Source organism: Garra rufa, chromosome 12 (assembly GCF_049309525.1).
Source record: "Garra rufa chromosome 12, GarRuf1.0, whole genome shotgun sequence".
Classification (NCBI taxonomy): Eukaryota; Metazoa; Chordata; class Actinopteri; order Cypriniformes; family Cyprinidae; genus Garra; species Garra rufa.
In genome coordinates, this window is record NC_133372.1 from 8,039,704 (window position 1) to 8,067,326 (window position 27,623).

General features: G+C 35.4%; 1 protein-coding gene across 1 annotated transcript; it reads left to right on the forward strand.

Moving 5' to 3' along the window:
• On the forward strand, nt 1-27,400 carry rin2b (Ras and Rab interactor 2b). Its single transcript, XM_073851886.1, has 9 exons — nt 1-166; nt 4,164-4,275; nt 4,961-5,033; nt 6,132-6,223; nt 9,899-11,020; nt 17,956-18,264; nt 18,414-18,545; nt 19,964-20,127; nt 23,280-27,400. Exons 1-9 carry the CDS (start codon nt 8-10, stop codon nt 23,574-23,576), a joined length of 2,460 nt encoding a protein of 819 aa, XP_073707987.1. The 5' UTR covers nt 1-7; the 3' UTR covers nt 23,577-27,400.
• Nucleotides 27,401-27,623: the final 223 nt, after the last annotated feature.

The window sequence follows — 27,623 nt, forward strand, 5'->3', positions numbered from 1 at the left end:
GGGAGAGATGAGCCCTGTGTGCCTGCAGAATCCTGCGGTTGAAGGGAATGGTACAAGTGTAAGTGTGAGTGTGTTGGACAAACTGATTCACACGCACCCCATCTGGCTTCTGCTTTCCATCGACCAGCAAGAGGCCACTGGCATCCTACTGCAGCAACCAGCTGGGGTAAAAGATGTTAGAGAGAGTGAAACGCAAAGACACCACACAGATTTATTCACAGAAAATCATTTTCTCACCCTTGTTGTGTTCCAAACCAATTGGACTTTCGTAAAACACTAAAAGAGATGTTCAACTTGCTGTTTTCCAGCGTGGATGGTGATTTATGTTTTTATAATAGATATTTGAAAAAGAATAGCATGAACATTCATCTACATTTATGCTCCTCAGAAAAAAAGAAAGTCATGCAGGTTAGTGATTACACAAGGGTGAGTAAATGGCGACAGGATATTGATTATTTCTTAGAGGAAAAATGTAGGAGATTGAAGTTAAGAATTCATTTATTATTGAAAATATTAGCATTTACAACAGAATTTCATAATTAATCAGTGAAACATTTGTTAAAGGAAAATACCAATTAGAGATGTCATTTGAGATTTTTGATAAATACTTTTCAAGACACATTATTATGGAAGCCCGTTTCAGCCAGTGAATAAAAAAATAAAAAAAACTGCGAGTTTTTATCTCACAATTCTGACTTTTTTTTCGCAAATGCTAGTTTGTATCTCGCAATTCTTTTTTCTTATAATTGCCAGTTTATATTTTGCAATTCTGATGTCTTTTTTCACAATTCTAATTTTTTCTTAAAATTGTTATATATAAACTCGCAATTACGTCTTATAAAAACAGACTCTGAGGGGAAATAAAGACTGATATGTTCTCAGAAATGTGAATTTATCTCTCACAATTCTGACTTAATAAATCACAATTGCCCATTAAAAGGTCAGAAATGAGAGATATAAACAGAAAAAAAGGCAGAATTGTGAGTTTATATCTTGCAATTTTGACTTTATTACCTGGAGTTGCGACTTTTTCTCAGAAATTGCGAGTTTCTGAGTTGTCCTTACCCAATTGTGAGTTTGTATCACGCAATACTGACTTTATATCTCACAACTGCAAATTTATTCATCACGCAATACTGAGAAAAAAGTCAGAACTGCACGTTTTTTTTCCCTGGAATTCAGAATTTTTTTATCTGACAATTCTGAGCAATTACCTTTTTTATTTTTTTATTTAGTAGCGGAAACGGGCTTCCATACATTATAGACTCCGGAAGAGCAAATTCATTGCTATCAGAGCAGAGGTTCTCAACTAGTAGGGGGCCTCAAAATTGCAATTCAGAATTTTTTTCCTTGCAAATGCCAGTTCGCAATCCTGACTTTTTTCTTATAATTGCCAGTTTATATCTTGCAATTCTGATGTCTTTTTTCACAATTCTAATTTTTTTCTTAACATTGTTATATATAAACTCACAATTACAAGTTATAAAGTCAGATTCTGAAGGGGAAAAAAGACTGATATGTTCTCAGAATTGCAAATATATATATCTCACAATTCTGACTTAATAAATCAAAATTGCCCATTAAAAGGTCAGAAATGCGAGATATAAACTCACAATTTGGAGAAAAAAAAGCAGAACTGTCAGTTTATATCTCGCAATTTTGACTTTATTACCTGGAGTTGCGACTTTTTCTCAGAATTTGCGAGTTTCTTAGTTTTCTTTATGCAATTGTGAGTTTATATTACGTAATACTGACTTTATAACTCACAACAGCAAATTTATATCACGCAATTCTGAGAAAAAAGTCAGAATAGCGAGTTTGTATAATGATAAAAAGTTGCAATTACCTTTTTTAATTTTTTATTTAGTAGCGGATACGGGCTTCCATACATTATAGACTCAAAATTGCAATTCAGAATTTTTTTCCTTGCAAATGCCAGTTCGCAATTCTGACTTTTTTCTTATAATTGCCAGTTTATATCTTGCAATTCTGATGTCTTTTTTCACAATTCAAATTTTTTTCTTAAAATTGTTATATATAAACTTGCAATTATGCGTTATAAAGTCATATTCTGAGGGGAAATAAAGACTGATATGTTCTCAGAATTACGAGTTTATATCTCACAATTCTGACTTGATAATTCACAACAGAAATGCGAGATATAAACTCACAATTTTAAGAAAAAAGGCAGAACTGTGAGTTTATATCTCACAATTTTTGTATAAAGATAAAAAGTCAGATCTAATTTTTTTCCTCACAAATGCCAGTTTGTATCTCGCAATTCTGACTTTTTTCTTATAATTGCCAGTTTATCTTGCAATTCTGATGTCTTTTTTCACAATTCGAATTTTTTTCTTAAAATTGTTATATATAAACTTGCAATTATGCGTTATAAAGTCAGATTCTGGGGGGGGGGGGGGGAATTGATATGTTCTCAGAATTGCGAGTGTATATCTCACAATTCTGACTTAATAAATCACAATTGCCCATTAAAAGGTCAGAAATGCAAGATATAAACTCACAATTTGCAGAAAAAAAGGCAGAACTGTGAGTTTATATCTCGCAATTTTGACTTTAGGACTTTTTTGGAGTTGCGAGTTTTTCTCAAAAATTGCGAGTTTCTTAGTTTTCTTCACGCAATTGTGAGTTTATATCATGCGATACTGACTTTATAACTCACAACTGCAAATGTATATCACGCAGTTCTGAGAAAAAAGTCAGAACTGCATGTTTTTTCCTGCAATTCAGACTTAATTACTCTGATTTGCAAGTTTATATCTAACAATTCTGAGAAAAAGTCAGAATAGCGAGTTTGTATAACGATAAAAAGTCGCAATTACCTTTGTTAAATGTTTTATTCAGTAGTGGAAACGGGCTTCTGTACATTATAGACTCTGAAAGAGCAAATTCATTGAGACTTTTTCTCAGACATTGCGAGTTTCTGAGATTTCTTTAAGCAATTGTGAGTTAATTTCATGCGATACTGACTTTATAACTCACAACTGCAAATGTATATCAAGCAGTTCTGAGAAAAAAGTCAGAACTGCATGTTTTTTCCTGCAATTCAGACTTAATTACTCTGATTTGCAAGTTTATATCTAACAATTCTGAGAAAAAGTCAGAATAGCGAGTTTGTATAACGATAAAAAGTCGCAATAACCTTTGTTAAATGTTTTATTCAGTAGTGGAAACGGGCTTCTGTACATTATAGACTCTGAAAGAGCAAATTCATTGCTATCAGAGCAGTGGTTCTCAATCACTAATAAATCACAATTGCCCATCAAAAAGTCAGAAATGCGAGATATAAACTCACAATTTTGAGAAAAAAGGCAGAATTGTGAGCTTATATCTCGCAATTTTGACTTTATTACCAGGAGTTGAGACTTTTTCTCAGACATTGCGAGTTTCTGAGATTTCTTTACGCAATTGTGAGTTAATTTCAAGCAATTCTGACTTTATAACACACAACTGCAATATTTTTATATCTGACAATTTTGAGAAAAATGTCAGAATTGCGAGTTTGTATAACAATAAAAAGTCACAATAACCTTTGTTAAATTTTTTATTTAGTAGCGGAAACGGGCTTCCATACATTATAGACTCTGAAAGAGCAAATTCATTGCAATCAGAGCAATGGTTCTCAACCAGAAGAGGGCCTCAAAATGAGTAATCATTTAATCATGTTTTTTTATTAACACATCAAAATAATCTAATTCCAATTTAATTTAAAATGCATAAATGCACATAAAATCAAGATGTAAATGGAAATCACAGTTCACTCTTTCAGTAATTATTGTTTTATTGAAGAGCATACCATTCTTGAAACATTTGCAATCACAAAATGATTAATGGTAAATTAATTTAATATATCAGTACTTTTATTTTAGAAATGGAAGGTTAAAAAGGATTGAAGGGATAGTAAAAAAAATATTCTGTCATCGTTTACTCACCTTACATGTTTCATTTTGAAGAATGTTGTTAAACAACCAGTTGATAGTAGCCACACTATGGAAGTCAACCATAAAAATACTATCAAAATATTCTTTTTGTGCTCAGCAGGAGAGTAATTATGACAAAATTCTCACTTTTGGGCAAACTGTCTCTTTAGGAACTACTGCATTAGAGACATATTCATCCAAAAAACATTTTTTTCCCCTGTTCAGGTGTTTTTAGTGTGGAAATCATCCATCCTGCAAAAGAAGGTCCTGTCATTCCACATGGATGGTACCTCAGACTACTCTGTCATTCACATCCCTGTAAAGGAGAGCCAGTACAGTATGTCAGATCATACTAAGCCATAACTGTTGTTTACATCTAGCAGTATCTACTTCTGTGTACTGTGTCACCATCAGGATGTTTGCCTATGAAAGATATCTGGGTTTGCTTTTAGTTTATGGTCTTTTTATTGTTTGTTGATATTGAGCAGATTGTTACTTTCACGTGCACACAATTGAGGTCAGAGATTGCTCAGCACACATGCACTTTGTATATCACTTTAAGAATTTTCTCTTCTTGTTTTACAAATAGTTATTCAGTTATAATAACCTAAACAGCTATTTCCAACTGGCTTGCTTTGAAACGGAGGCACCGTATTTGCAGCTAAATGTCACAATAGTAGCCTGGCAGTATTTCAGGTATTTACAACAGTGCAGTTCCAAGAAGTTCTCCATGTGAAATATCAGACACACCCTAGTGTTTTTGGCCTGGGCGCAATCCAGCTGTGAATTTCCTCTGTGCCTTGGAAATGAATGTGGTCTGAAAGGAGCTGAAGGCTTTTGGGCATTTTACCTGCCGAGTTCAGAATCAGTTCAAAAATTTCCCAAAACATTTTCAGGAAATTCCCAATAAGTGAAGAATCTAAAGCAACAAACAATGCCCCCAGTGCTGGTATGATGGATGCAATTGTGAAATGCTTGGAGATTATAGCTTTTTATTCTTGTGTTTTGCTCTTTTTTCCTAGCCTTTTCTCTGGAGGGCTCAGGAATCAGTTTTGCTGACCTCTTTCGTCTTGTGGCCTTTTATTGTATTAGCAGGTAACACGTTTGCAATATCTGACTTCTAAGATTAGACTGCTAATACATATGTGACCATGGACCACAAAACCAGTCATAAGGTTAAATTTTACAAAACTGAGATGTATACATCACATGAAAGCTCAATAAATAAGCTTTCTATTGATGTATGGTTTGTTAGGATCGGACAATATTTGACCGAGATACATCTATTTGAAAAGCAGGAATCTGAGGGTGCAAAAAAATCTAAATACTGAGAAAATCACCTTTAAAGTTGTCCAAATTAGGTTCTTAACAATGCATTTTACAAATCAAAAATTACATTTTGATATATTTACAGTAGGAATTTTACAAAAAATCTTCATGGAACATGATCTTTACTTAATTTCCTAATGATTTTTGGCATAAAAGAAAAATCTAAAATTTTGACCCATGATATGTATTTTTGGCTATTGCTACAAATATACCTCAGCGACTTAAGACTGGTTTTGTGGTCCAGGGTCACATATGATTAGGAAGTTGACCAAATCCTTAACCCTAAGTACTGTACTTTGTGAATGTAACTCAACTACTCACATCTTTATAGCATATAAAAACAATCCACTATGAACAATTTTATTAGATTTGGAAGGGATGAAATGTTTTATTGCTGTCTTTACCTACACTTTACCTGCATGTGCAAGATTTATGAGTAAAGAATCTGTGATTGTTTGTACAGAAATGAACCCACTGTTCTAAAAACCTAATGCTATCCATTATCTTATAAGCAACAAGTAATATATGGCCCTAAGTAGTAATGATATGTTTGATATCATCCATAAATCAGAAGATTGCAACAGTTCTTTGTGTGATGTTTGTTTTTTCAAGCCGCTTGTAGAAACTTAAAGTCTGCTCTCTCTCTCTAATCAATACCAATTTCCCACCCAGTAACAGCAGAATTATTACATTTTCTGAATGAGATGTATTTGTAACATTAATATCACCATTATTGTTGGAAAAGAGTGAATGGCTGTGTGTGTTTTCTCTCCACTCATTGGTTTTATCCCATTGTTTTTTTGTTTTTTTTTTACCCTCTTTCAAGCACTATTTGTCTGTCTGTCTCTCTTTGTTTCATATTAGAGACATTCTGCCGTTTACCCTGAAGCTTCCTGAGGCCATCCACTCAGTTGAGACGCTGTCAGATCTACATGCATTGGCCCAGCAAGGAGCAGGTACTGACCAAGCTCTAACCCACTTAAATTATCTCATTTAGTACAGATACAATTATGTATATATATATATATATATATACAGGGGTCATTCACTCTCTGATTTTGGAGCAAATTGGAATTTGGAACACAAAAATTAAAATACTTCATTTAGTTTTTAAAAATCGCATACAGTTGAAGTCAAAAGTTTTCATACACCTTGCGGAATCTGCAAAATGTTAATTATTTTACCAAAATAAGAGGGATCATACAAAATGCATGTTGTTTTTTTATAGTCTACAAGAGGAAATAATAGTTGATTTTAAAAAATGTTTACATACACTTGATTCTTAATACTGTGTTGTTACCTGAATGATTCACTGCTGTGTTTTTGTTTAGTTGTTCATGAGTCCCTTGCTTGTCCTCTGTTCTTCAGAAAAATCCTTCAGGTCCCACAAATTCTGTTTTTTTTAGCATTTTTGTGTATTTGAACACTTTCCAACAATGACTGTATGATTTTGAGATCTACATTTACACACAGCTGAGGAACTCATGCAACTATTACAGAAGGTTCAAACGTTCGCTGATGCTTTAGAAAGAAAAGGATGAACACTTGTTAAATTTGAACATTTAGGTACATTTAACCTTATTTATCTTCTGCAGCTCCTAATTGGCAGTACTAAATGAAAAAAAAAAAATGTTATTTAGGCAAAATAAGAAAAATATACATATCTGCATTCTGTTCAAAAGTTTACACCTCTTGCTCTTAAGGCATTCTTTTTTTTTTTTCTAAAGCATCAGTGAGCGTTTGAACCTTCTGTAATAGCATACAATAGTCTCTCAGTTGTCCTCATTGTGAAATAATAGATCTCAAAATCATACAGTCATTGCTGGAAGGGGTTCAAATACACAAAAATGCTGGAAAACCAAAGAATTTGTGAGACCTCAAGGATTTTTCTGAAGAACAGCGTCCAGTTTAAATGTTCAGGACAAACAAGGAACTCATCAACAACTATCACTAAACAATTCTCATTTAGTTTAACTTCATGGACAAAACAAAAAAAAGAATTAAACTGAAATAAAATAAATAAAAATTATATAGCCATAAAAAACACACACACAACTATTTCACTAAAACTGTTTAGAATTAAAAATAAAAATACTAGTATCTCAACGGTAAACAGCAGTGGTCCAATATCCATTCGAATTCAGGGGTCATTCACTCTGATTTTGGAGCCAAGTGGAATTTGGAACACAAATAAATCTGCCTTATTTCCTCTTTAAAAATCACATAAGAGTTTTATGATTAGAACCCTGGTCCCCTTGCATACTAAATGAAAACAGCACTAGCACAAACAGACTAACACATCTAACATTTCTTAGATCTTTTTTTTTCTTTGCTTATGTCTCTGACCTAGAGCACCAAGTGAGTCAGGTCTGCCACTGTTGCTCCCTTAAAAAAGCACTAGTGATGTAATGCCGAGTGTGTTAGGAAACCAGTGTTTTTTCAGTGTACTAAAAGCATGTTGCATGTACAAGTGATAATTAGTAGATAATGCAATATGTTTGTATGTCCTTACATGCTTCAGACCATCTTGAACCAGTGTCAGATGTTATTTCTCAGATAATAAAAAAATATTACAATGTTCATAGAGAGAAAGGAACTTTGCCATGACACTTGTGAGTAACTATGTGTTTGAATCTCTCAGGCCACCACAGCTGTGAACATGATGGCCTACTATTCAGTTCCATGTTATTATTAGTCCAGCTGACAGTCCAGATAGCATGTGAGACTATGTGAGCTAATCAGAGCATAGAGGTTACTGAGGGAAAAAGAGAGAGTGTGTGTGTGTGTGTGTGTGTGTGTGTGTGTGTGTGTGTGTGTGTGTGTGTGTGTGTGTGTGTGTGTGTGTGTGTGTGTGTGTGTGTGTGTGTGTGTACCTGGTACACACAAGGATAGGAATACCAGTAGATTTTGACCTTGTGGGGACATTTCTTAGGTCCCCATGAGGAAACAGGCTTATAAATCATGCACAATGAGTTTTTTTGATGAAGTAAAAGTGTGCACAATCTCCTGTGAGGGCTAGGTTTAGGTGTAGGGTAGGTGTAGGGCGATAGAAAGTACGGTTTGTACAGTATGAAAACCATTACGCCTATGAAATGTCCCCATAAAACATGTAAACCCAACATGTGTGTGTGTGTGTGTGTGTGTGTGTGTGTGTGTGTGTGTGTGTGTGTGTGTGTGTGTGTGTGTGTGTGTGTGTGTGTGTGTGTGTGTGTGTGTGTGTGCGCGCGCGTGTGTGCGTGCGTGCGTGTAAAACCATATTTTAGGAAAAAAATTGTACCCAGAAGTGAGCCAAACCTGACAAAATCTCCTGAAAAATTATTTTTGGGGATGTCCTCCCTAGTGAAAAATAAATATACTTAAATGTATTTAAAATACATGTATTTCATGCTACAAATACATTTACATATTATGTACTTATTAAATATACCCTGCACTTGTACTTTTTGTATACTAAACTGGTATATTTTAAGTCTGCTAAATTGGAACAGCTAATTTTGTACTTTATGCACTTTAATTGTGCGGAAGTAGTACTTACTTTAGGTACACTCATAATATTTTGCACTTATAATATTTTGTATTTTTGCAAATGTTTTGCATTTAAAGATATTATTTAAAGATCACACAATTATCATCAATATTGACATTAAAACATATTTTAGGCTTAATGCACAAGTAGTACTCCAAATAAAGATTAATTACAATTTTTACATCAACAAGTGTTGATATGCCAGTAAATATGTTAATAGACTTGAACTACACTTAGTATAAAATAAATGCATTTTAAATCTATTTTTAGTATGGCTCATTTGACATGGTTTAAAAAATGGTCAAATAAATAAAGCACATTTTTTTTAATTGTAAAAATGTTTTTACATAATTTTTTGTTGATGTAAAAAAGGATCGTGTATGGATTCAGTTGCAATATTTATAACTAGCTGTATATAAAAATAGTAGAACTCTGTGCAATGTTCCCATTTATGTTGTGTGTGTGTCCAGACAGTCATATTCGCCTAAAAAGAAAACAGATACAGGACTTCCTTATTTCCTTAATAGTAATAGTTCCATTCAGCATTTTTGAGCCAGCAATGAGCTAAAAAAAAAAAATTTACAAAACAGATGTAATTTTGATTCAGTAATTTTAAGTCTCATGTGAAAGAGGCTGACTAGGCTGTTGAATAACTAATAGCAACTGGCTCATCAAAGCAACATAAGGAGAAACCATAGTGAAATGGGTGGGGAGACAGACAGAAAGCTTGGGGAGGAGAAAGAGGAGGGGTTTGGCGTGCTCTGTAAAGTCAACCTCCCCATACACTCTGTCTGTTTGGATAAATGACTCAGTTTTTGGCCGGCTCTGAGTTGGGTGTGTTTTTGTGGCGTTTGTGAATCAGCTTTCTGAAATGCTCGACTGAGCACGCTTAATTTCTCCGAGAACTTCAGTGGGCCTGAGGACAACAGAAGTGAGCAGACGCATTAGCCTGGCTGTAACTGGATACGCACATACACACACACACTGACATTCACATGTGTGCTGTCAACGTGTGGTGGTCTATGGTAGGAAGCTGGGTGTGTTTGCATAGAGATTGTACATGTGTGTTGTTAACCATTAATCGGATTTCTCTCTTTTATTCCAGCATTCTGGGAATCTTCCCTCAACAAACAACAAGGGACAATCTCTGCTCCAGAAAGCTCTTTGGTTCAGGACAAACCACCGATCTCTCTGCATGGAAGCTACTCTGATATCTTACAGATAGAGGATCAAACCTGCACTCCTTTTACGAAGCTAAATACCTCTGAAAGCAGTGCTTTGTCTTTTACCAACCCCGTCTTTCTCAAGACACAGCAAGATGTCATTGGAAATTCAGAAGCAGTGATCGCAAAGGACCCAATCGCAGAAAACGGAAAATCTCGTCCCCCTCCTCCACCAAGGCCACCGCCTCCACGCATTTTGATCCGTAGTCCTTCTGCGCCCCCAAGGACGATGCCTTTGAGTTCTGGCATTGCCAGAACAAATCAAAAACACAATCCTCCACCACGACCTCCACAGCCACCAGACATTGACAGCTACCGCTGCACCATTGCGTTGGATGATGAAACCATCTCTAGAGCGCTTTCTCAAGTCAGTCAGAACCACACACCTCCTTCAAACCCAACCACCAACACCATCCTGCAGCAATGGACCGGACCCGAAGAGAAGGGCCGAAGCTCAAGTGGCCGAAGCTTGTCTACTTCCTCATCAGACTCTACGGATTCTCCTCCACATCCTCTCCCGTTGGGACTATCGCAAAGTGTGGGCAAAGCCCTTTCCACGGATGACAGCAGTGATGAGTATGACGAGGAGGAGGATGACTACGGCGTGGGGCTTGAAAGAGATCTGCATCTTCGCCTTCGTGCTTCCCGCATGTCAAAGAAACTCCTGTCGGTTGAGCTAGTGGGAGCTCGTCCAAGATCTCTCGTTGTCCCGCAAGCACTAAAGGGACACTTTCGTAAAGTCAGAGGTGTTTTCAATGTACTGGCTACACCTGAAAAACGCATCTTGCATCGGATCGTGGAGTTGTCACAAGACAAAACATCCTACTTTGGGTGCCTGGTGCAGGACTATGTGAGCTTTGTGCAGGAGAATAAAAACTGCCACTCATCCGGTCAGGATCTTCTGCAGACAATCCGGCAGTTTATGACCCAGATGAAAGCGTACCTCAAACAGAGCTCGGAGATGAACCCACCTATAGAGTCTTACATACCTGAGGACCAGATTGGTGAGTAGATTTTAGCTCCATCTTAAACCACTCAAAATATTTGAAAGCACCTTTCTGGGATATGAACCGACGAATGTTGATAGTGTAGTTTATAGTGTAGCGACCACATACACTACAAAACACTACTAAAACATAAAATACCAAAAATTTGAATAACTGTATTTTGTTATTTTCCCCAAATCAAGGATTATTTGTTCTCTTTTGTCACTACTGCAACCATGATGATGTGTTTCGGTCGTGACTGTTTCAGTAGTGACAACCCAAAAAAACAAAGATATCAACCGAAACTTCACCAAATGTTTAGGCTGTGACTTTTTCAGTGGTGACAATTTCAGTTCCATCTTGAACCACTCAAATAAAGAGAGCATATTTGAAAGCACCTTTCTGGGATATCAACCTACGAATGGCTTACTTTCAGGCATGTCTAATCCTGTTTCTGGAGGGCAACTTTCCTGTAGAGTTTAGCTCCAACACACCTGCCTGGAAGTTTTCTAAAGTAATCCTAAAGACCTTATTATTCTGGTTTAATTAGGGACAGAGCTAAACTCTGCTGGTGGCTTTCCAGGAGCAGGATTTGACACCTCTGGCTTACTTATAGTAACTGTACTGTGTTGGTTGGATGAGTTTTATCCACTGTTCATTTGACTACACTCTTAAAAATAAAGGTGCTTCATGATGCCATAGAAGAACCTTTTTTGTCTAAACGGTTCCACAAAGAACCTTTAACAACTCACATTTCACAAAAGGTTCTTTGCGTCCCACTTTACATTAGGTGGCCTTAACTACTATGTACTTACATTTAAATTAATCATTTGGCACAATGTACTTATTGTGTACATATCTTTTTTAAAAAACCTAAATGTAATTACATTTGTAAATAATTTCTGTAATTATGACTGTTGACCCGTCCCTTACACCCTAATCACCCTTAAACCTATCCAAACCACCAAACCTGTCCCTAACCTTACCCATTTCCCACCTTGTTTTGCAATGCAATATGACCATAATTAAGTACACTGGACTTAATTTTTTATTTAAGTACATAATAGTTAAGGCCACCTAATATAAAGTGTGACCATTCTTTGTGCGAAAGAAGGTTCTTCGGATTATAAAAAGAAAAGAAAGAGATGGAAGAACCTTTGACTGAATGATTCTTTGTGAAACCAAAAATGGTTCTTCTATGTCATTGCTTTAAGAACCCTTCAAAGCCAAGCTTTTTTTTTTTTTAATGTAGTATCTGGAAAATCGTAGATTCCTTGTCTACCAGATAGTATCCTCAGCTTGCATTTGTTTCCTGGTTTATGTCAGTCAAGGTATGATTATGGTAAGATAGGTAAGATATGGGCTGGTTCAAAGTGGGAAACATCTTAAAAAAAAAAGTCCTTTTCCATATTCCATAATTTTGTATGTATATGAACATTGTATAATATCCAAGGTCAACATTTCTAGTAATTGTGTAGTTAATTCTCATTTTGTATTTTCAGAATGTTTTGGAATATTTGTCCTCTCCCAAGATTTGTAACTACCGAAACAGTAATATATAATTAAATAAGAAGGGTTATATTGACCTGTTAAGATATTGCTTACGTCTTCCTTGTAAATATATATATATATATTTTCTATTTCATTAAAAAGTATTCAGAGGTAAATCAATAAGAGTTACAATTTGAACAATATTTCAAGTGTGATTTTTGAGATTTATTATTTGGAATTCAATTTTTTCTTTGTAAAAGGCAAAAAGTTGATCTGATTTCAAACGTAAGGATACATTAGTTTGAGTATACACTAAACCAAACACTATCATAACATCTTAGTTGATAATTCAGTATACTTTATTTTTGATGTTGATAGCACATTTTCGGTAGTAACAGCACCACATACACTACAAAACACTACTAAAACATAAAATACAAAATATTTGAATAACTGTACTAAAATTGTTTTTCCCCCAAATAAATGATTATTTGTTCCCTTTTGTCACTACTGAAACAATTATGACGTGTCACAGTAGTGACAATATTATGGAATAACACCCCAAAAAAAACAAAGATGTCACTACCAAAACTACTTCAAATGTTTCAGTCGTGACTGTTTCGGTAGTGACGATTTTAGAGACTTTTGAACCGAGCTAATCAGATGCTAATCAGCTAGTTAGCTAGCACAGGTCTGAACAGTTGTACACATACACGTAACTAAATGTTTTGGAATAACTCCCAAAAAAGTGTTTGGTAGCAACGTTCCTTAAAGTTACACGCAGATTGTTCATACTTTTGAAAATATTTACCTCAAAATAATAAATATCTACTCACCATGTGGCTATGAAAGAGTGGGACACATGATTTCCTGATCATAAATGTAGTCTCAGCCAATGGACAAAAGCATACACTGTTTCTGTAAGTTTCATTATTTACAAATCAAATATAAAGAGTTAACGTTTTTATAAGAATCAAAAAGATTTTTTTCAAAACAGCAATGGAATAAAATGCTAATTTCTTTCAATGCCATTTTCATAAGTTGAAATTTAGGGGTTATGGTTTGGGACAGCCACCTCCCAATTGCAAGTACCCACTAAATATTGATTTTTTTTATATATTAATCTTACTGATATTTTAATTATTATTGTGGGTTTCAATAGATAATAAAAGGATCTTACTAATCAACTACGATTTGAATACTTACATGCTTTTTTATATGTGTTTTTTGGTTGTAGGACAGCAGTTTGGACCAATTTTGTAGAATGGCTCATATAGTCCAAAAAGAGGTGGAATTATATGTCTGACGTCAGAAACATTTTGTTTTGAGTACGAGTCTACTCTTATCACCACAGAGCTGCTTTTGATGCATTTCCTTTAGCTACAATGGAAAATGCAGTCTAACAGGTTGTTGATAGTGTGACAGAATTAGCAAAAATAGAAAACACAAGCAACTGAGCAGTGAAACACAAACGGTAAATCTGCATGCAGATATGTGAAATACCTTTCAAGTTCAGCTGTCCTCCCTGCAGTTGCATTGAAAAGTGTCTGAAAATACTCTGAGAGTGTTTGAGGTAAGTGCGAAGCCAACAAGATCATATTAACTAGTCTGGTTTGTATAAATAAAGACAGCTTCAGACCAGACTACTGTGGAAATAGATGAAATGAGGTGCACATTATGCAGTTCACACAGGGTAACAGCCATTTTAATAGCAATTTGAAGACAAATATGCTATAATCCTGTTTTACAGCACCTAATATAGTAGGTCTTGTGTTTGGTGGTTTAAGACCAGTAAAGCTTAAAGGCAGAAATTAAAGTACTCTGCATGAATACTTTACTTTAATAATAATACCAAAAACAATACTTGGATATTAAACCTAAGGCAAGTAAGAAAGTGTTCAGAACACTTAAATTTGTGTAATTTATTCCAGTAATATTTTTGGTTTAGCTTGAAGATAGGCTAATGCTTTCCGCATTAATGATGAATGTTTTCCAAAGGCCAGACGTTTCTTTGTTAAACTGTAATGCTAGTTTTGAAGCTCTGTTGTGATACCATGGTTACACAATAGTACATAAACGACATAAAAATAAACCAAACTCAGTAAATAAAAACTAGGATTCTTAATACATTCATACACTTTTGTGTGTTTCAAATGGTTAGTGTATCACCAATAGTGTTTTTAATACATTTATCTGAGGTTACAAATAGGTTAAAATATCTGGTTAAAATATCTGATTGACAGATAAACACTCACACTCTTTTTCAGAGTTGTTTTTAATTTTGTGGATATTTCTGCTAACCGTTTTGCTACATTCAGTTTAAGACAAAGTTAAAGAAGGTAAACTTTAGCATTAAACTGAACTGTGCATGTATTTTTTTTTAACACCTAATATTTTTTCTCCGTCAGAGCGCATATTTACTCAAACATCTCAGGTAACGTCAGTGGCTCATGACTCATTTCAGATGTTGCCAAACTTCTGTGCAAACAACACTGGTTGCATATACATTAAATGTAATTGTTTGCCCACAATTATTGCTAAGGGCATCAGTAGTCCTGGATATTGGTAGGAACATGTCTGTAGCGTCAGTAGGCTACTAAATTCTACCCCCAGTTTCAAAACATGTTGCACAATTAATATTGTGCAATTGTTACAGATTTTGAAGACTAATCTAATTTAGTTTTTCATGCTCTCAGTTTTCTATGTCTGTGTTATTTGTAGTAAGTCACTAGGAAGATGAGCGTCAGTGACAACTACTGCAGCAGGAAGTGAGTGATTTGTGTTTATAGGTGATTTTTGCAGGCTTATAATATTTTAGTGCATTCGATGTGTTGGTTATCTTATGTTTTTTGCAAATCATTATGTCTAGCCATTCATTTCTAAAACCAAGTCATAAGGTAAAATTTTACAAAACTGAGATTTATAAATAAGCTTTCTATTGATGCATAGTTTGCTAGGATAGAACAATATTTGACCGAGATACATCTATTTGAAAATCAGGAATCTGAGGGTGCAAAAAATCAAAATACTGAGAAAATCACCTTTAAAGTTGTCCAAATTAGGTTCTTAACAATGCATTTTACAAAACAAAAATTACATTTTGATATGTTTACAGTAGGAATTTTACAAAAAATCTTCATGGAACATGATCTTTACTTAATTTCCTAATGATTTTTGGCATAAAAGAAAAATCAAAAATTTTGACCCATGATATGTATTTTTGGCTATTGCTACAAATATACCCCAGCGACTTAAGACTGGTTTTGTGGTCCAGGGTCACATATAAATCTGTGATCTACAGGTAATGGTAGCTTCTGATTTTTAAAGCTCTTGTGTATGCTGTGAGCAATAGCCTTTCGCTATAGAAATGTTTTACTTAAAGTGTGTAATTGCTTGTTTAATATCTGATGTGAGGCCTGCTTTTGTCCTCATTTTACTCGCCCTTTGCGGCTCACACAGCTCCTCAGTCTTATTTCACAGTGAGACTTGATAACCAAGGGCTTAGACCTAATATATCTTGTAATGGTTGTGTCAAATTTTCCATAAACTCAACAGACACTGTACACTCTCTAAGCATTTGGGGTGTTTTGTTTTTTTGCTAGTGCAGAAAAGATATTTCAGCTGTTCCTCACTTTGGATAAAAATGTCAGTTTGGATTAAAAGGAGTTTCAGGCAGAATTTCATAATGTTTCCATCTACTTGTGGCTAGAATCTCTCTTCATCTCTTTGTTGGATTTCTGACACACCAAAGCTACAAATGCATTAAAGCTGATGTAAGACAGCACTCAGTGTAAAGTGCACTGGCTGTTTAATGAAACCACAAATGCAATGATTCACACTGAGGTGGTAAAATCGAATAGTTCACTCCCAAAAAATAACAGTTCTGTCATAATTTGTTGTTTATGCTCATGTCGCTCCAAACCTGTGTGACTGATCTTCTAAGATGCTCTTTTCCATCCTTTGTATGGAAATAAAAAGCACTGTATCATTAAAAAAAGTGTCATAAAATTAGTAAATTTGACTATTTTCCACATCTTTAAAGGATAAATTCACTTCAGAATAAAAAAATTCCTGATAATTTACTCACCCCATGTCATCCAAGATGTTCATGTATTTCTTTCCTCAGTCGAAAAGAAATTAAGGTTTTTGAGGAAAACATTTCAGGATTTTTCTCCATATAGTGGACAACAGGTTGAAGGTCCAAATTGCAGTTTCATAACAGCTTCAAATGTCTCTACACAATCCCAGCCAAGGAATAAGGGTCTCATCTAGCAAAACGATTGGCCATTTTCTAAAAAAAAAAAACTAAATACTGAAAAAGAACTAACTCCGTGTGACTTTTCCAACGTGATTATGTAATCAGAGCTAATGCAAGATAAGCATTTGTGCTTAAAAAGTATAGAAATGTAATTTATTTTTTAAGAAACCGATCGATTGTTTCGCTAGATAAGACCCTTATTCCTCGGGTGGGATTGTGTAGAGACATTTGAAGCTGCATTAAAACTGCAATTTGGACCTTCATCCCTTTGGACCCATTGAAGTCTGCTTTATGGAGAAAAATCCTCACAAATCATTTACAAATCTTAGTTTCTTTTCAACTGAAGAAAGAAAGACATGAACATCTTGGATGACATGGGGCTAAGTAAATTATGAGGATTTTTTTTTTATTCTAGAAGTGAACTAATCCTTTAAAGAAAAATTTGCTCACCCTCTTGCCATCTGTTTATGTCTTTCTTTCTTTAGTTGTAAAGAAATTATGTTTTTTGAGGAAAACATTTCAGGTTTTCTCTCTGTATAATGGACTTCTATGGTGCCCCCGGGTTTGAACTTCCAAAATGCGGTTTAAATGCAACTTCAAATGGCTCTAAACAATCCCAGCTGATGAAGAAGTAATAAGGTATTTGTTAGGGTATGTCGAAAAACTCCCATCCCAACTATAAAATTGCCCTCAATCATTGCAGAAGCACTGACCCAGTGTTTACAAAGTGAATGTGTAAAGAAGATTAAACACCCTTTACAAAAAAATGTAAAACAGCGATATAGGCTGATTTTGAAGTTGGAGGAGAAAATGAGATGGGAGTTTTTCAACATACCCTAACTGTCATGAACCAGAATACACAGAGTTCACGCAGAGATACACCAAGACAAGTGTTTGAGGTTAAAAAGTATATAAATTGTAAAAAAAATTTAGAAAATAACAGATGGTTTCGCTAGATAAGACCCTTCTTCCTCGGCTGGGATCGTTTAGAGCCCTTCAAATCTGCATTATGGAAGTTCAAACTTGGTGGCACCATAGAAGTCCATTATATGGAGAGAAATCCTGAAATGTTTTCCTCAAAAAACATAATTTCTTTACAACTGATAAAAGGAAAACACAAACATCTTGGATGACAAAGGGGGGTGAGTACATTATCTGGGGTGAGTAAACTTCTTCATTAACCAAAACTCCATCTCTTTCACAGATCCGATGTTGGAGAAGGCCATGCATAAATGTGTGCTGAAACCTCTGTACAGCTGCTTGCAATCAATGCTGCATGACTTCCAGGTGGCTGGTGGAGTGTGGCAGAGGCTGCAGGAGAATCTGCCCCTGGCCAAGGCCAAACAGCCTCACGAGCTGGGAGTGAATGGAGCCCGGCCACCAGACGCCCACGACATCCACAGGATCCGCCGAAAACTCAGAGCCATGTGCCGGATGTACTCACCTGAGAGGAAAATTATGGTGCTGTTAAAAGTCTGCAAACTCATCTACAATATAATGCAAGAACATGAAGGTGTGTATGGGTGGAGTAACGTCTTGAGGGTTTCTTTAAAGGCATTAAAAGTATGTATGTTGTAGGTGTGTATGAAATCAGTAACTGAAAGTATTTGGAAGGAACTTACTGAAAAGGTCACTAATAAATGTTTCCTCTGTATGTGCCAGTGCGGATGTTTGGAGCAGATGATTTCCTGCCCATGTTGACATATGCGTTGGTCCAGTGTGAGATGCCTCAGTTGGACACTGAGATCCTGTATATGATGGAGCTGATAGATCCTCCATTACTGCATGGAGAAGGTGCGTTAACATGTTCTCATACTTGTGTAAGGATGTTACATAAATCTGAATTCTTTTAGTAAGGTGATTGCGATTGTGCAATATTCTAGTATCCAAACTGTAGGAGGAGTTTCAGAACAGACAGGCTTTTTCCATGTGTGACGAACTTCCTAAGTTCTGTTCCCCACAAAGTAATTTCCTCCTGGGTGTGTGTCTCTTGTTCGTACTGATCCCAGTGTGGCAGCCATTCATGGAAAGAGTTATTGTGTTTTTGTATGAACACAGTCAAGTCACAGACTTGATGATCTAATGTGACAGATAGGATGATCCATCTTCATTATAGTGATCATTTCCACTTTGTGCCACTTTCAAAATGCACTTCCAGTCTGGGCAGTGAATAATGCATGTTTTGAAAACCCTACTGGCCAGTTCTGTTCCAAAACCTGGTGACCTGCCTTGCAGTCTGCTGTTGGCTATAGACCACAAAAGACAGATCCAGAAGTAAAAGTGCCATTCATTTTTTCCATAGGAAAACTGAACTGATAAACCTTTAAAGGTGACATATCATGAAAATCTGACTTTTTCCATGTTTAAGTGCTATAATCGGGTCCCCAGTGCATGTACCAACCTAGAAAACGTGAAAAAGGACAACCCATTAACTTTGTTTTGGTAAGCCTTTTTCTGCAAGCATGTGAAAAAACAAGCATGCAAGTAAGGGGATCTAATATTACCGCCCCTTAATCTGCAAGTGAAAATGGTGTACCAGTTCTAACACCATGGCAAAAGTTTGAGCAAAGCATGCTAACTATTCTGTCGTTGTCTGCACAGAACACTATTTAGAGTCCCAGAGACAAATGAGAAGTGGGTTTAAAAAATCTCAATTTTTATTCATTAAAGAATCCTGTAAAAAAATTTAATATTAATAACAATAATAACAATAAATGTTTCTTGAACAGAAAATCAGCATATTAGAATGATTTCCGAAGGATCATGTGACACTAAAGACTGGAGTAATGATCCTGAAAGTGTATCTTTGATAACAGGAATAAATTGCATTTTAAAATATATTGAAATAGAAAAAAAAAAAATTATAAAAAAAAATATTTCAAAATTTTACAGTTTTTGCTGTACTTTGGATCAAACTGAGACTTCTTTAAAAAACATTAAAAATCTTACTGTTCAAAAACTTTTGACTGGTAGTGTAATTTCTGAAGGATCACGTGACACTAAAGACTGGAATAGTAGCATAAAAAATTAGATTTTAAAATACATTAAATTGATTATTTTTTATTTTAATAATATTACAATATAAATGTTTTACTAGAATTTTATCAAATAAAAAAGCAGATTTTAAGCAATATTTTGTTACTAAACATGCAACATTTTACTAGGTTTTTCCACTGTACAGTAAGAAACTCTTTTCTCTTGATCCTGTACAGGAGGATATTACCTCACCAGTTCATACGGAGCAATGTCACTGATTAAGAACTTCCAGGAAGAGCAGGCAGCACGAGTACTGAGCTCTGCAACACGTGACACGCTCCACCAGTGGCATCAGCGTCGCACTCTGCAGAGAGACCTGCCCTCAGTGGACGACTTCCAGGTAAAATCCTGACCTCACAACAGTTTGTGGTCAACATTTACATAGATAGAGGACATTGGATGCAAATTTCTGTTTGCATATACAATGAAGGAAAAAATTATTTGATCCCCTGCTGATTTTGTTCATTTGCCCACTGACGAAGAAATTATCAGTCTATGATTTTAATGGTAGGTTTATTTAAACAGTGAGAGAATAACAGCTACAAAAATACAGAAAAACACATTTCAAAAAAGTTATAAATTGATTTTCATTTTATTGAGTGAGTTAAGTATTTGACCCCTTTGAAAAACATGACTTAATACTTGTTGGCCAAACCCTTGTTGACAATCACAGAGGTCAGACATTTATTGTAGTTGGCCACCAGGTTTGCACACATTTCAGGAGGCATTTTGTCCCACTCCTCTTTGCAGATCCTCTCCAAGTAATTAAGGTTTCAAGGCTGATGTTTGGCAACTCGAACCTTCAGCCCCCTCCATAGATTTTCTATGGGATTAAGGTCTGGAGACTGGCTAGGCCACTCTAAAATCTTAATGTGCTTCTTCTTGAGCCACTTCTTTGTTGCCTTGGTGTGTGTTTTGGGTCATTGTCATGCTGGAATACCCATCCACGACCCATTTTCAGTACCCTGGCAGAGGGGAGGAGGTTTTCACCCACGATTTAACGGTACATGGCCTCGTCCATCGTCCCTTTGATGTGGTGCAGTTGTCCTGTCCTTAGCAGAAAAACACTCCCAGAGCATAATGTTTCCACCTCCATGTTTGACGGTGGGGATGGTGTTCTTGGGCTCATAGGCAGCATTCCTCCTCCTCCAAACACGACGAGTTGAGTTGATGCCAAAGAGCTTGATTTTGGTCTTATCTGACCACAACACTTTCACCCAGTTCTTCTATGAATCATTCAGATGTTCATTGGCAAACTTCAGATGGGCCTGTACATGTGCTTTCTTAAGGAAGGGGGACCTTGCAGGCGCTTCAGGTTTTCAGTCCTTCACAGTGTAGTGTGTTACCAATTGTTTTCTTGGTGACTAGGGTCCAGCTGCCTTGAGATCTTTGACAAGATCCTCCTGTGTAGTTCTGGTCTGGTTCCTCATCGTTCTCATGATCAGTGAAACTCCATGAGGTGAGATCTTGCATGAAGCCCCAGACCGAGGGAGACTGACAGTTATTTTGTTTCTTCCATTTGCCAATAATCACACCAACTGTTTGTCACCTTCTCACCAAGTGGCTTGGCGATAGACTTGTAGCCCTTTCCAGCCTTGTGTAGGTCTACAGTCTTGTCCCTGACATCCTTGGACAGCTCTTTGGCATTGCCCATGAGATTTTGGAATCTGATTATTGATTGCTTCTGTGAACAGGTCTCTTTTATGTATAAAACACACCTGGGAGCCAGAAATCTTGCTGATAGGGAATCAAATACTTACTTCACTCATTAAAATGCAAATCAATGTATAACTTTTTTTTATGCATTTTTCTGGATTTTTTTGCTGTTATTCTGTCTCTCACTGTTCAAATAAACCTAGCATTAAAATTATAAACTGAACATTTCTTTGTCAGTGTCTTAGCAGTGTGTGGACACAACGACCCTACAATGATGCAAATGCATTCACTTTTTTAATCCCCAAAAAGCCTCAACAACCTCAATTATAAAGCTGTTTTGATTTTCTGAGCAGTATTTGAACTTTTTAGTTTGAACTTTTAAAATGCAGTTTAAATGTGGCTTCAAACGTTCCCAAATGTGGTTGTAAATGATCCCAGACGAGGAAGAAGGGTCTTATCTAGCGAAATTTATACTTTTTAACCTTTAAAGGGATGGTTCGGAGTAGAATTGACTTCATCAATAGGTTATGTACTCACAAAACACTGCATCAGAACATTTGTAAGTCCACCATGAGTGTTTTAAAAACACGTTTTACCCGAGAACTACTAGTCTCAGAAACTACAAGTCGACGTCACTTCCCTGGTTTGAAAAAAGCACGTAAAAGTCCTCCTACTACATCTGTGTGCATGTCAACTTGTGGGAGGACTTTTACGTGCTTTTTTCAAACCAGGGACGTGACGTCGACGTGTCGCCATTTGTAGTTTTTGAGACTAGTAGTTCTCGGGTAAAACGTGTTTTTAAAACACTCATGGTGGACTTACAAATGTTCTGATGCGGCGTTTTGTGAGTACATAACCTATTTACACTACTGTACAAGTTTGGTAAGATTACTTGCACGTTTAGTGGTGCAATTTACGAGATACATCACATGTACCATTCACTCCTGTAACAAGCAATTCGAAAAACTCTAATATCTCCATAAATGTTTGACTAAGGTAAAAAAAAACTTTCGGATGGGGTATTTACATGGGCTTCGGAGTGCATAGCAATGAAGTCAATTCTACTCCGAACCATCCCTTTAAACGCTGGTCTTGCTCTGCCTGAATTCTCTTTTTTCTGGTTCAAGGCAGTTAGGGTATGTAAAAAAAAAACTCCCTCAACTTCAAAATCTTCATATATCGCTGTTTTACCTTTTTTGTTAAGGGTGTTTGATCTTCTTTGCATGTTCACTTTGCAAACACTGGGTCTGCAGCGATGTAGGGCGATTTTGAAATTATTTTTGAAGTTGAGGTGGAAAATAAGATGGGAGTTTTTTTGACATACCCTAACTGTCTTGAACCGGAAAAAAAAAAGTTCAGGCAGAGCGAGACAAGCAATTGAGTTTAAAATATATATAAATTGCAATAATAAAAAAAGACTGTTTGGCTAGATAAGAGTTGGGATTGTTTACAACCACATTTGGGATCATTTGAAGCCACATTTAAACTGCAATTTGTCCAAAGTTCAAACTCTGGGCACCATAGAAGTCCACTATATGGAGAAAATCCTGAAATGTTTTCCTCAAAAAAACATAATTTCTTTACGACTGAAGAAGGAAAAACATGAACATCTTAGATGACAATGGGGTGAGTACACTATCTGTAAAGTTTTGTTCTGGAAGTGAACTTCTCCTTTAAAATTCCTTAATTATTGTGTAAAAGCATGCTGCAGACATTTCACAAAGACCCTGAAGAATCATACCAACCTGTGGAAAATGGGCATCTGATGTCTCCTTTGACTGTATTTTTTAGATACAGACTATTAACTCACTCTAATGTCTTTTTCTGTGTGTAAAGAACTACATGCGAGTGGCTCTGCAGAAGAAAGACAGCGGCTGTACGGCTAAAACCCTTCAGGTACAGCCCTACGCCACGACGGAAGAGGTGTGCCGTCTTTGTGCGCTCAAATTTCGTGTGTCTGATCCGGAAAACTACGGTTTGTTTCTTTACACGGACGACAGCAGCCAGCAGTTGGCCGCAGACACACAGCCACAGTGGATAAAGGCGGAGTTACACAGTCGACCGAACCGTCAACACTTTTACTTTGTCTACAAGTCAGTACCCAACATGAACTCTTCCACTCCTTCGTCTTGAAAGCAGAACATTTCCTGATTACTCAATAGACGGAAAGTGTTTAATGAGGGTGTGACTCTGAGGAATGTGTATAAAGGCCGCAAAATGAAAAGGTTTCATAGACACAGTGGCTCGAAAAACAGTTATATAATTGGTAGTTTACATGAATAAAGGGCATTTGGGTTGTTAAAATGAGACTTGGGTAACAGAGTTGCAAATTTAGCCTAAATAAAGCAGGGAATAGCTAGTTTGGGACCAAATGTTGCTTTGTATTTATAGATATAACTTATATGTATCAAAATTTAAACTAAATTAAATTTAAATTCACTGTGAATATCATTTTTAATATCTAACATTAACAAAGGTTATTGCTAATTAATAATTAATGTTGATTAATGTATTAACTAGTGTTAACAAATGAGACCTTATTTTATTTTTAAAGTGATGCCAATTTTCATTTGGTCATCTTTATCTTACAATAACCACTGGGTTGAATAGTCGTGTTTGTTGATTGCTGTAAATTTGTATAAACATTTTAAAATATACAATAATTAATTCGGCTTGAGAAAGCCAACTTACTGGAATTCTATTCAAACTTAATATTCCTCTTCTTCTTCTGAGACTAAAATTTCTGACTGCTACTCCTCCTAGAGCTTCAACTCTACAAACTGATCGGACTGACTGTTTTCCTAAAAATAACAAATAAAACGGGGAAAAATCCCATAGACTTACATTGACAGAATGTTCAAATGAGCCAAAACTATTCAAACTCTAACTGTCAAAACTCCCAGAATCCCTTGAGACTCAATTAAGCTTCCCTTCTATGTACTATATTTATAATCCATTTAAACTCATTCAAACTAACATGCTAATCATGCTAGAATCATGCTAACATGCTATTCATGTTAGAAACATGTTAATTATGTTAGAATCATGCTACCAACATGCTAGTAACATGCTAATCATGCTAGAAACATGCTAGTAACATACTATTCATGTTAAAACATGCTAATTATGTAAGAATCATGCTACCAATATGCTAGTAACATGCTAATCATGCTACTAACATGCTATTCATGCTAGTAACATGCTATTCATGTTAAAACATGCTACAAACATGCTAGTAACATGCTAATCATGCTAGTAACATGCTATTCGTGTTAAAACATGCTAGTAACATGCTAATCATACTAGTAACATGCTATTCATGTTAAAACATGCTAATTATGTTAGAATCATGCTACCAACATGCTAGGACCATGCTAATCGTCATAAAAAATGCTAGCAACATGCTAGTAACATGCTAATTGTGACAACGACATGTTAACAACATGTTGATCATGATAAAATCATGCTAGCAACATGTTAGAAACATGCTAACAAAATGCTAGTAACTTTCAAATGCTAGCAACATGTTAATCATGCTAGAAACATGCTAGCAACAAGCTAGTAACATGGTAATCGTGATAAAATCATGTTAGCAACATGCTAGTAGCATGCTAATCATGTTAGAATCATGCTACAAAATGCTAGTAACTTGAAAATGATGCTAGAATCATGCTAACATGCTATTCATGTTAGAAAAATGTTAATTATGTTAGAATCATGCTACCAATATGCTAGTAACATGCTAATCATGCTAGAAACATGCTAGTAACATACTATTCAACATGGTAATTATGTCAGAATCATGCTACCAATATGCTAGTAACATGCTAATCATGCTAGAAACATGCTAGTAACATACTATTCAACATGCTAATTATGTCAGAATCATGCTACCAATATGCTAGTAACATGCTAATCATGCTAGTAACATGCTAATCATGCTAGTAACATGCTACCAACATGCTAGTAACATGCTAATCATACTAGTAACATGCTATTCATGTTAAAACATGCTAATTATGTTAATCATGCTACCAACATGCTACTCATGCTAGCAACATGCTAGTACCATGCTAATCGTCGTAAAAAATGCTAGCAACATGCTAGTAACATGCTAACTGTGGTAACGACATGTTAACATGTTGATCGTAATAAAATCATGTTAGCAACATGCTAGAAACATGCTAATCATGCTAACAACATGCTAGTAACTTTCAAATGCTAGCAACATGTTAATCATGCTAGAAACATGCTAGCAACAAGCTAGTAACATGGTAATCGTGATAAAATCATGTTAGCAACATGCCAGTAACATGCTAATCATGTTAGAATCATGCTACAAAATGCTAGTAATTTGAAAATGATGTTAACAATATGCTAATGACGTAGCATGCTAGTAACATGCTAATCATGCTAGAACCCTGCTAACAACATGCTAGTAACATGTTAATCACACTGTAAACATGCTAGTAACTTTCAAATGACGTTAAAAACATGCTAGCAACATGATAATCATGCTAGAAACATGTTAGCAACATGCTAATTATGTTAGAAACATGTTAGCAACAAGCTAGTAACATGATAATTGTGATAAAATCATGTTACCAACATGCTAACCATGCTAGAATTGTGCTACAAAATGCTAGTAACTTGACAATGATGCTAACAATATGCTAGTGACATGTAGCATGCTAGTAACATGCTAATCATGCTAGAACCCCGCTAACAACATGCTAGTAACATGTTAATCGTGCTGTAAAAATGCTAGTAACTTTCAAATGATGTTAAAAGCATGTTAGCAACATGCTAATAATGCTAGAAACATGTTACTTGAAAATGTAACAACATGTTAGTATCTTGGTAATCATGCTAACATGCTAGTAACTTACTAATCATGCTAACAACATGCTAGTAACGTACTAATCATGGTAGCAACATGCTAGTAACATGATAATCATGCTAGAAACCTGCTAACAACATGCTAGCAACATGCTAGTAACATGATAATCATGTTAGAAACCTGCTAACAACATGCTAGTAACTTGAAAATGATGCTAACAATATGCTAGTAACATGTAGCATGCTAAATCTATCTATATATCTATCTATATATCTATCTATATATCTATCTATCAAACTTTAAGCTTTTAAAACTACTTTAAACTTGAAACTATTTCAGACTGAAAACCGTCAAACTTTATTAAAACTTTTTAAACTTTCTGGTCCGGCTTTATCAAGCCAACTAATTGTGCTAAATATATATTTTTATATTTATCAGTTCCACAGATTAAAATATAATGGTGTAACACGCTGTAACTCATAATTGTATGTTAATATAATTGCAGCGGTTTTTACTACAAATCTGACACCAAAGTGTGCTTTATTTGAAGAAAGACCCAAACATATCCACATCACATGATGTAAAATAGTGTTTATTCGCATTAGTGTTGTGTTTTGAATAGAGATGTTTAATATAAAAGGCATTTATGGGGTACTGTCAATAATGTTGAACCTGTGAAGCTGTGTATATTTGTTTTCTTTGAATCATGTGTATTGGATGTAGCATTTGTCCCTAAAAATGCCAGGACTTGAGTGAAAGCCATATTGTACGTTGTTGTGTATATACAGAGGTGTCAGGGATTCTTCTTTTTCTTTAGGTCAGTAGAGATGCATCAGTGTGACCTGTGTAACTGTTGGATTAGCTGGAGAAGCTTTTTTCTTACTTTGTTCTTGTAAAATAGGAACGCTTCGCTTTCTGTATTTCAGCCAATGTCTGAATGTGCTACACTGTAAATGTGTAATATATTTTTGTGCCATAATGTACAAAGCACTTAGTGCTGAGAATGTGAATTTACTAGTCTTCTGAACTGTCCATTATGATTTAAACACTGAACTTGTGCAAATTGTATTCACCTTGTTGTTATTTGCAATGCAGGAAATAAAGAAAAATAAGTGTTTTTATTCTTTTTTTTTTAGCTCAAATGGTTTAAAATGTTTTTAAAAGATGTTTTGTTGAGTAACCTAAAATGTACTTCATGTAGTTATTATTATTATTTAATATTTTAATAGTGTTTATTCATTTTTAACCTTTTATTGATTAATTATATTAATATTGCAAAAAAAACTTTAATATTATTGTACATGAACGAATCAACTATATTGCACCAAAAAGTTATTTAT

What these genes read in the sequence shown, in the direction of transcription:
- rin2b (XM_073851886.1), top strand. Translation starts at nt 8, where the DNA reads ATGAGCCCTGTGTGCCTGCAGAATCCTGCGGTTGAAGGGAATGGTACA. An exon ending in CATACCTGAGGACCAGATTG is followed by an intron (nt 11,021 to 17,955) that starts GTGAGTAGATTT and finishes TCTCTTTCACAG; the next exon opens with ATCCGATGTTGGAGAAGGCC. An exon ending in TCCATTACTGCATGGAGAAG is followed by an intron (nt 18,546 to 19,963) that starts GTGCGTTAACAT and finishes GATCCTGTACAG; the next exon opens with GAGGATATTACCTCACCAGT.